This window comes from Zerene cesonia, unplaced genomic scaffold (genome assembly GCF_012273895.1).
Source record: "Zerene cesonia ecotype Mississippi unplaced genomic scaffold, Zerene_cesonia_1.1 Zces_u003, whole genome shotgun sequence".
Lineage (NCBI taxonomy): Eukaryota > Metazoa > Arthropoda > Insecta > Lepidoptera > Pieridae > Zerene > Zerene cesonia.
In genome coordinates, this window is record NW_024045133.1 from 254,265 (window position 1) to 265,700 (window position 11,436).

The window sequence follows — 11,436 nt, forward strand, 5'->3', positions numbered from 1 at the left end:
GGTCCCCCTCACTATACCGTTACATTCTTGTCCGTGCTAAGATTGTTGAAGGAGAGGTTAAATCCATTATTGGGTGAGCTATTATATAGCTAGCTATATAATAGCTTGGCTATATAATAGCAATACAATAATATGCATCTTCTAATTTAAATATCAACTGAAGACAATTGAGGCGAAAGAGGGGCGTGCTAAGACGCTCATAAACGACGATGATCTGGTAGGCAAAAGACTACAGAGCCTCGCTCATCGCCGCAGAGTGGCTAGTCTATCGGTCTTTTATCGGATATACTTTGGAGAGTGCGCTGCGGAATTACACAACTTGATTCCGCCATCCCCATTCTTCCATCGGTTGTCGAGGCGCACAGACTCTAGGCACCGCTTTATGGTGGATGTTCTATGTACCCGGACTAAGCGGTTCGACTCTACATTTTTTATTCGAACCGCAAGGGACTGGAACATCCGAGGGGTCGCGGACGTATTTTAACCAGCTCCCGTGGCCCCTTCACTCAAGTGGCTCGACGGAACACAGTGGGGTTTTGGTCGGTAAGAATCCGACATAACCCACAGCTCCATCCCCGGGGGCCGTGGGTATCTATGCAAGATTTACCCACTATAAAAAAAGGGACTGGAACATGCTTCCTGAGTCTGTGTTCCCTGACGGATATAATCTGGGGATCTTCAAAAGTAGAGTGAACAGGTACCTCCTAGGGAAGCGCACTCCATCTTAGACTACATCTACGCTTACCAGCAGGCGAGATGGTAGTCAAGCGCTTCCCTATCATACAATAAAAAAAACAAACTAACGAGATATGAAATCCATCCAATCAAATCCAATGTCCATTTTTCACCAGGCTATATATATCTCAAGAACAGCAAATAATACTAGTTGAGGTTAAGCAACGCCTGTCACGGTCATAATTTGGATGGGTGACCAACTGTTTTTGCAATTGCTCATAAGCAACGTTGCATTTGTGACGGGACCGACTCGCACTTGACCGATTTTTATAAATATGTCTCTCTGTGTCTCCTACCTCATCACTTCCGTGTTCAAAGCGGTCAGCAAGAGGTGAAGAGAATCCTCGTCCTTGGAAGCCACTACTCGTGTCAAACTTATCATCGTGGTGGTGAAGAAACCGTACTTCAGGCTCTCGGTCAGGTCTTTCACTTCCCAGACTATAGGGTGGACTGTAGACGAAGGAGGGGCTGCCTGCGATGCGTCTGAAATAGAATTGTGGTTAAGTTGACATCTGAATAAGTTTTTTATCTTTGCGAATAAATTAAATAAATAAGAAGAAAGAAAACTTATGCCACCTTAAAAAAAAATCTTTATTTGTTTCAAAAAATTCCCTTATGTACCCTTCCCAGTCCTTTCCTTTATTCCTCTCTTCAATCCTTTCCTAATCCCTTTCCAATTTGCAGTCGGCAATCCATTTCGACGCCGCTTTGGTACAGTGGTAAACGCGTGAGCGTAGAACCGAGGGGTCCTGGGATCGATTCCCGGTGGGGACAATAAAAAAAAATGTCTCGGTCTGGCAGGACACAGAAGGCTGATCACCTAATTGTCCATAAAGAAAATCGATCAGTGAAACAGATGTATATCATCTGCCCCATACCCCAGTAGGGGACACGGGACTTCACTTAATCCATTTGAAGAGGCGTCAGGTCTGCACCTCTCCAAATGTTCATGGGCGGTGGTAGCTCCATTGCCCACTATGACATAAAAAAAAATCGCAAGCAACGTTAAATGCCCAATTTGATTCAGATAAACACCTTTTAATTACTTCAGGTATAACTTACTTTCAACAGATATATCCGGAGTTATCAGTAACCCAGCTTGATGTGTAGTTGTCAAATAATTATACAGTAATTCATCTAAATCCGTATCATTTAGTGCTGCTATGCTACTGGATTCAATTGTTGTAGTTTCAGTAGCATGAGTGGTTTCTTCTGTTGATGGTTCAGTAGCATTTAGCGTCGTAGTTACAGGTACACTCGTGATAGTATCATTTATATATGATTCTGTAGTTAGCGTGCTTACAGTGATAGTTTGTTCTGTAGGCGTTTGACTATCAACTATGACTGATGTACGGACTGTAGCTACGGAAGTAGTAATAGGTATTGTTGCTGCAGTAGTAGTCGTTGCTGTGCTAGATACTGAAGTAGAAATAGTTGATTCTGTATAATTAACGATATCATAAACGGATTGCGTTGAGGTCTCCCAATCGTCGAAACTGTAATCGAATAGATTACTTCTCCGTATGTTATATGAACCTGGTGTATAAGCTTGTGCTGAAATGGAAGAATAATAATATTTATAAAAAAGATCACCTGGGAGTTTAGCACACTTCGGCACGAATTGGGCCAGCTCGCACCGGGGAAGTACCACGCTCCCACAGAAAACTGGCGTGAAATATTATTTCATGCTGGAGGCCCGTTTCCTTTTCCATCCTAGTCCATTCCTTCTTTCCAGTCGTTAATCCTTTCCTTTTCCCTTACCCCATAAAAGCGGGCAGCGTATTCACAGAGGTACTACTACCTTTGCGAATGTTTATGGGCGGTGGTGATCGCTTACCATCAGACGAACCACCAGCTCAGCTGCCCGCTGTGACATAAAAACAAAAAAAAATTCCACTGTGTTTCGTTCGGCGAATGGGGGATCCGGAGGCTCATATCCGTTTTCCTTACCCTTCCCAGTCCTTTCCTTTATACCTCTTACTAATTCTTACTTAATCCCTTCCCAAATTAAAGTCGTTTTGTAGAGACGCAAGGTCTGCAATCGACCTTACGTCTCTCCAAATGTTCATGTGCGGTGGTAGCGCTTACCATCCGGCGTCCCACCAGCTCCATTTCCGACTATGACATAAAAAAAACCCCACGTCTCTAGGAAAGAGGAACATATTCTAAAATGAAATCAAATTACAGCAAATTTCCCATCAAACACAAAAAACACGTCAATCCGCTGGAAACTAATGGGGTTATCGTAACAATACAAAAAAAAACATAAGAAAGTAGAAACATTTATAAATTAAACAATATTTCCGCGCAGTTTCCGTTCCCGTGGCATTTCCGGGATTAAACTAGCCCAGGTCCTTTTTCGGGTCTCAAACTATCGCTGCATCAAATTTCATCCAAATTGGTTCAGCCGTTCTTGATTTCTACATTGTGTAACTAACACGACTTTTGTATCAAAAAAACATATATAGATTGTTGATAATAAATAAATTCACAGATCATTACATCGCATTACAGTTGAGACATTTTTTTTCGCTTAAACTGAAATATAAAATTATATGAAATAATAAAATCAATACCACTTATACAATCAATAAAACTAAACACAAAAATATAGTATAACCACGTAAATTCAAAAGACATTTGAGTCAAATATAACTTTTGATATAATTTTATGATTTGAAATTATTTATTGTTTATAGTATTTGATACAACACTAGCTAGGAAAGATAGTGTGTTTGTATGACTTAAAACTAAATTCTATCATCTGTTTTGTTCTTTGAAAACAAACGTGAATCCCGCACACTATCTTTAAATAACCAATGCCACACAAACACAAAAAGATGGGATAATATTTCAGCTTTTTAACTAGACTTAGTCCTAAATCGTATAAGTCATTAAACTAAAGAATCGAGTAGTTTTTTTTTATTATATTCGAACTATCTTAAACTTCATTTCTAGAGAGTCAGAAACACTGAAATGCACGGTAAACTGGTAGTTTAATATTATATAAACCAGTATATAACATGCTTCTATTGTTGATATTCGGTTTACTGCGATTGGGTATTTATTTCGATTTCATTTTAAATTAGGCTAAGCAGTCAGACGTTGTTATATCTTGGTCACTACCATCGAATGCTGTGTTTCAATTATCTATCTATTTAATTTAGCTTTCATGCTATTAATTATCTACAAATTATTAAATTACTTAAAAATGATAAACAATGAAACTACAAAAATAAAAGTCACGCAAGCACTTAAATCAAATAACTTTTAATTTCGTTCATTGATGTCGCTTAACTTTTTTCTATAATATTAATATAGAAAGAACAAAGAAGAAATATGGCTTTAAACTATCATATATCATTTTAATTTCCTGCGCCTTACGGGGCTTAACTTAATAAATATTATCGTGAAACAAACATTCATTGAATCTTTGTTATTGCAGATCTACTGGAATGTTCTAAGCCAAGAAGCGTTAACCTAGCATTGGAAACTGTCCTAGAATTCGACAAAGATGCCGACCTAGCATTAGTAGATACAGTACAAAATTTCCTAACTAAAGTTAAATCCACTATCGAAGAATCGAGATTAAATGTGGACACAAGAAGAACGAATTCCGTCTCATTCACTGATTTATTAGAGCAACTGATATTTATTCTGCAATCCTACAATGACATAGACTTCAAAACGCTCTTAGAGAGCATTTACGAAGAAATAAATAACATTGATTTAAATAATTGTGATAATGACGTAGAAGAAGACGAATCGAATTTTCGAGATTTCTTACACGATCGATTGACTGAGTTTAAGAAAACTCCATTGAGTGATGTGAGACGAAATTTAGATGATGCTTTACGGAAGATGAGAGATGATGAATACAAAAAGGAAAGCGCTTTATTCAGATTTCTCGATGCGTTCTTAAAAAAGAGGTCTCAAGATAAATTTCAAAATATTTTAAATCATCTACAATTGTTTAGACGGCACCGGGACGGAGCTAATATAAAATTACGGTCAATCGTCAGAAGCAGCGTTAGTTTGGTGATATCAGATTACTATTGTCAGTTAGAAAAAGGGCAGAGGCGGGAAATAAAACAATTGGTGAAATACTTCTTGGCTACTAAGTCAAATACAAAGTCAAAGATGTTGAAAAACAACTCGCAATTAAGAATTGAGGTTAGAGATAGAATGAAGACAGCATCAAGTTTTAAGAATAGACATGTACCATCTAGGTGGAAACATAATAAAGAAAAGTATGAATTCGGCGCAATACAAATGTATAAAACTTTTACGGGTGCGGAAGAAACAAACGGAGATAGCAATTTACAGTCGTTTTTTAACAAACGCGACAGAGATGACATTAATTCTCAGACGATAAACGCTCAAACAAAATATCAAAATGAAAGCGAAATACCTATTAGGGGAAGCAGAGAAATTGTGAAAATAAGGAAAAGAAAACCAAAAACTAGACAAACTAAAGGAGAATATTACGATAAACCAAACGAATATAAAAATAACGAATCCAACGAGCACAAGAAGAAGCGTAAACGATTTAGAATCAAAAACGGAAGAACGTCAAATCGAAAAAAAGAAAAACGCGTATTGAAGACTACACAAAACGTACAACTTGTGTCAAGACATGCAGATACAGATGATAATAAAAACAAGGAAATGTTACATAAGCTTCTGTCAAAGAATGATGACACTGAGTATGAAGGAAATAGCGAATCCAACGAATTACCACTGTGGAAGAAATATACGAAGAAACGCGCGAATAAATTAAAAACCTTCATTACACTTTATCCTGAACGCATTGATATCTATAGAGCGAATACTCTCACTACAGAGAGGAATGGAAATTTAGATGCGGAAAGAAAAACATTCACTTTCAAGTCTGATCTGAGTAAAGAAGATTATAAAATTGTAACCACGCACGCTGAGATAGACATTGATATAGAGAAGTCTTTGTTAAAACCGGAATCGTTTTATAAGAGTATTTATCCAGAAACAAAGGGGAATAGGTGAGTAATGAATAAATTAGGGATTAATTTATTGGTATAATCAAAATAGTCATTTATAACAATAATATATTTTATATTTAACTTGCTTTTCGTTAGCGGCTTCACCCGATTAGCAAAAAAATCGCATAATTAATACTTCCAGCCTTCAACTATCTCTTGAACTAAGTATCTTTGTACTAAGCATCGAAATCAGTTCAGTGGATTTGGCGTAAAGAAGAGATAGATAGAGTATTATAATATTAGCAGCTTTTATAATGCATTTAACAGTGTCTGTAAAATACAAATTTCAGGAATAAGGAATCGAATCAACGGAAGCAACGTGTAAAGAAAACGAAAATGCGCGCTAAATCGAAATCTCCCATTGACAGTACGTTCAGAAATCATGAAAATATACTAGTAGAGACATCAAGTATAAGGACGTCTAATGTAAATTACGATACCGACTCTGTAGAATATTTTGGAAGTCTATACAGTCATAAAAATGGGCACAAAGAAGTAAAAGGTTTCAGAAAGAGTAATGACAAAGACGAACTTAAAATCACAACTACAGTTCGTTTAGAAAATATCACAACAGTGTCCACGGATAGAGAGGAAAATGTAAATAATGCTATTAAAAATGAAAATAAATATGATTCTCAAAGCGAAGAAGTTACAGAAACCTATGGGACTTTGGCGTTCTGGGGCGGTACAAACGAACCATCCACCACTAAGCCAGACTCCGTTGCAGAGAATTTCGACATTTTAAATGTAACTGATCCAACAACGAGACATTTTGAGATGCCCGCAGAGAAGCAAATGAATGTATCTACAACGGAAATAGTTTTTCGGAGTCAAGATCTAAATGAGACTAGAGATGGCAGAAAAAACATATTCGAGGCATATAACATAAATGCAACAGAAACAAAGAGTACTAATTTAAGCAATGTACTAAATGTTTCTAATGTCTTTAATATAAATAATACAACTACTGTTAAAGAAAACAATTTTATCAATAAAACGAATGCGACAATAGCAGCTAATGTCACAAAACCTTTACTTCTGCGACGATATTTGGAAAATATGGCCATAAACGAAGTAAGTGATGATGAAAAAAAGACGAGGATTAAAAGCAGAATTCAAGAGGATTTAAAAAAGCTATTTATAACGACCACTTTAAAAACCACACCGAAGGATCCTATCGATGAATTGGAGGAAGCGTTTAACTTGTAAACATTATAGAGAATAATAAAACATTAAAATTAAAATAAAGTTTTCTTGCCATCCCACCCATCTTTTAGCTTATATGGAGGATTAGTAAATAATAAATAAAATAAAGCTGAAGCTAAACCGTAATGTTTTATTATAATTGTAAATACCTCTATCAAATTGGGATAACTGTAAAGATAGTGTGTATTATGCGTGATTAAAATAAATAAGTAAAAAAAAAAGGTGTGTGTGCGATTCACACATGATAGAAGTGAACCTTCAATAAATCGTCAAAAGAATGAATAAAATAGTATGTATATTTCTGTCTCATTCTTTGCCGGCTTCATTCTACACATTTTTGTATTTCTTTCTCTTACCTGTCGTTTTTCCGTTGCATCAGGTTTGAAATCACAACGATTCTAAAGAAGTTTCACTTCAAAAATAACCTAACGCAACCAAATCAAAATCAAATGTAGCTCAAAATGTAACCTGTACGTTTTTACACAACGTCAGGGTAAATTGTTTTTTGAATTATTTTAATATGCAGAAATTTTAAACGCCATCTAGTATAAAAGCATAGTATTAACATAAACGAGAAAATGCTACGGCCTACAAATAAAGTTGCATTAGTGAAATAACAAAAAATTAAAATTATTCTATATGGGTATTGATTTTCTGTTATTATATGTGTTACTTAGTATAGACACAGAGAACATAATAGTATACCACTGTGCAAAAACCTTATTATACCCACAATTTTTATGAAATAAAATTATTATTAATTCAATTATAACAATCTATAATAGCAAGTAAATTTGTTATTATTTAATTTTTTCATTCATCTTCTGGTTATTAGAATATTAGTATATTATTATTAGAAAGCGGGTATAAGGTAAACGTGCACTTAATAGTGAATTTAAACTAACAGATTCAAAGCAAACGAAATTTGCTCATTTTGTTTTTAATAATGGCAATAATTCCAAGTTATAATTTGCATGCTATATTTTTCATTATAGCAACACAGTGTGATATTGTTTTTGACACGCCTTGTACGTGATAATTTTGTATTTCTCAAATAATTGTATTTCGTGTGTTAATTACTTGTTTTTATTGTGATCTTAGTGCATTTAAGGTGAAATTAAGTGTTCATAAAGTAGCAAAAACGTAAAACAGGTAAATAGGGTCCAACTTAAATGTCAATACAATAAACCGGCCAAATTGAAAGGTGTTGCCTGTCAATACATAAAATATTGAGTTGACCTGGTTGCAATTTTATCGTGTTATTTGATGCTTGGCATTATTTTTGTTTATTTTAATTAAAACAAACGTTCCAATTTCATATTCTCCATACCAAAACAGTTTATAAGTATACCCAGTACTCACAAGATTGCCTTTCGATAAAAATATAGGCTCGAATTATGACTTATGAGTCATCAAAAAAGCACTTTCACAAATAATAGGTACTTACTCTTTGTGCACCTCAGTTAAACATATTTATATTTATGCACTAGCTATTATTCTGTAAATATCAAAATGGTGAAGGTCTTGTAATGTTAGATTTAACGATTTATATTACACATAATTGATGTTAATGTTAAAACTAAGAATTTACGATATCGGAACTCGAAGTTCTATAGGCGTTATAAACTATCTAGTCATATATCGCCCGAAATAGGCACCACTTGCTATGTACCTACACATTTCACAATTTATATAGTATGGGATCACTTACGATCTATCACGATTCTATTCGATATTATTTCCGATTGATGAAATATGGTATACACACAGTGTATGAGCTGACTTGGGTGATAGATTACTGTTTATTCCAATTAAATGCGCCCTTGGGATTAACCAAGAATAGACAGTCATTAACCATTTGTAAATGTCCTAATTCCACGCGGACAAAGCCGCGGGCGGAAGCCAGTACTTGATAAACCCATGCTACATAATTGAATACAAAAATATAACAATTCCAGCGCGATGTCAACAATGACGGACCCTTACGGCACAACGGGGACCCTATCACTCAAATGGGACCCCAAGAACCTGGAGATACGCACCATGTCGGTGGAGCGGACCCTCGAGCCGCTGGTGCTGCAAGTCACAACCCTGGTGAACAGCAAGGACAAGACGGCCAAGAAGAAACGACGTGAGTTTATTTATTAATAGGACTAGTTTTACGTTTGTTATTTGTTTCTGCTTCTATGATATTAATGAGGAATTATTAATAGTGGCACTTAAAACATTACTGATATGAATACAATCCAGGTTTTCATCAAATATTCATGGGTCTGTGTAATATAACAACTATCCTAAGGTCCTTGTGTTTGATGTGATGCTAGGATTTATGTAAATATGTTTTAAACAGTTTTATGGGTGATTTACTTACAGGTCATGTGTAGATATGTAATATCATGCTACTATTATAAATGTGAAAGTTTAATTTGTCGGTTGATAACTACTGAACGGATTTTGATGAAATTTGGTATACAGAAAGGGTATGAGCTTATTTGGGTGATAGGATTTTTATCCAAATTAAAAGTGTTTTTATCCCAATTAAATGCTACCTTAGGATATAATAGGAATCTTGATACCAGCATGAGTGTCTAGTAATTAATAAATCTTTATAAAGGATTGAATGAAAATATATTTTTATATCAAAACTAGGTCTAATTTGATGATTTTTAAATCTTAAATTTAAGTTTTTGTCCCACATAAGCGGGTAAATCGAAACGCGCCAGCGCCCTCGTGGCCACCGTCGAGCGGGCGACCGAGATATTCATAGAGCGCGGCCAGACGATCGCGTACGAGAACCCGGAGATCACGCAGGAGATGCTGACAGCTGTGGAGGAGGTGCGGAAGGCCGGTGAGTTGGTTACATTTAAGTTTTAATTGAATTTGTTGCAGAAGAAATATGTAGTTAGATTTTTTTCAATGCCATAACTGGGCAACTGAGCTGGTGGTTCGCCTGATGGTCAGCAATTGCCTATGTACATTCACAGAGATAGAGCTTTTAAGGGGGAAAGGATTGGCGACAGGGAAGAAGGAAGTGACTGGAAAGGGTGAGGAAAGGGAAATTGGCCTCCGATTCTCTCACTCACTGAATAAAACACAGCAGCAATTTAACGCTGGTCTCCTGTGCGGGTGTGGTACCTCCCCGGTGCGAGCTGGCGCACTTAAAATATAATTTGTGCAGTGTTCGTTAGACATGCCTTCTGAGTACTGACGTGCAAGTATAATGATTTATAGTTTTTTTGGGTCATGTGAAAACTACCGATATAAGTTATATTAGTCATTACTGTTATATGTTACTAGCTGATCCGGCAAACGCTGTTCTGCCCTACTCTTATCATTGAGGGATATGAAAAATAGATATTGACTGATTCTCAGAAATACCCAATATGGACATAAAATTTCATTAGATTTGGTCCAGCCGATACGGAGGTTCGGCAACTAAAATTGTAACACGGGAATTTTATATATAAGATATTCTGCTTGCTTTCTCTTCCCCTACGCATACAGAGCCCTGATAATAATTCATCTCAAATTCAATTTCAGGTGCGGCGATGAGTCTGGCTGCGCGCGAGTTCTCCGAGGAGCCCTGCGCGTCGTCAGTCCGCTCCAGCATGGTGCGAGCTGCCCGCAGCCTGCTGTCGGCCGTCACCCGCCTGCTGATACTCGCTGACATGGTGGACGTGCACCTGCTGCTCTCCAAGCAGAGGATGGTGAGGCTTCATCATCACCACCGGCTATTGTTCCTATCGTCCAACATCATCGCCCATTATTATCATATATATAAAATTCTCGCGTCACAGTTTTCGTTGCCATACTCCTCCGAAACGGCTTGACAGATTTCGATGAAATTTTTTTGCTTATCCGGCATCTATGAGAATTGGCCAACATCTATTTTTCATTCCCCTAAATGATCAGAGTAAGGTAGAACGGCGTTTGTCGGGTGCAGCTAGTTATGATTATACATTTGTGATTGGCGTCTATTGTGAAAGAATTCAGTATTTTGAAATCTTTGATGTCATACATCAGTAGAAAAATAATCTTTGGCTTATTGATTGTTAATTGTTCGCCCCGGCTTCGCCCGTGATACATATGTATATAGCCTACTAGATGCGCCCCGCGGTTTCATCCGCGTAAGTTCGTATCCCGATGGAATATCGGGATAGAAAGTTGCCTATGTGTTATTCCAGTTGTCTAGTTATCAGCGTACCAAATTTCATTGCAATCGGTTCAGTTGTATTTGCGTGAAAAGAGCAACCAACACACACACACATCCATACAAACTTTCGCATTTATAATGTTAGTATGAAGTAGGGTGTCACTCGGTGGAGACTTAGCTTGCTAATGGTGTAAGAATTTTCGAAATCGCTCCAGCTGAAACATACAAAATTACAAAAGTTTCCGGCTCATAATATCAGTGTAGACAGTGATTTGACACTTTAAGTTTTTATGCTTATATGGCTACATGACCGGCGCAGGTGGA

General features: G+C 36.6%; 1 protein-coding gene across 1 annotated transcript in view; it reads left to right on the forward strand.

Annotated features, from left to right (window-relative positions):
- The first annotated feature begins 8,267 nt into the window (after positions 1 to 8,267).
- The window catches only part of LOC119838433 (catenin alpha), a 46,500-nt gene continuing 43,331 nt past the window's right edge, over positions 8,268 to 11,436 (forward strand). Inside the window, exons 1-4 of the mRNA XM_038364380.1 lie at positions 8,268 to 8,398; positions 8,918 to 9,090; positions 9,661 to 9,807; positions 10,500 to 10,717. Coding sequence (XP_038220308.1) covers positions 8,364 to 8,398; positions 8,918 to 9,090; positions 9,661 to 9,807; positions 10,500 to 10,717 — 573 coding nt within the window. The 5' untranslated portion in view covers positions 8,268 to 8,363. The remainder of the gene's footprint in view (positions 8,399 to 8,917; positions 9,091 to 9,660; positions 9,808 to 10,499; positions 10,718 to 11,436) is intronic.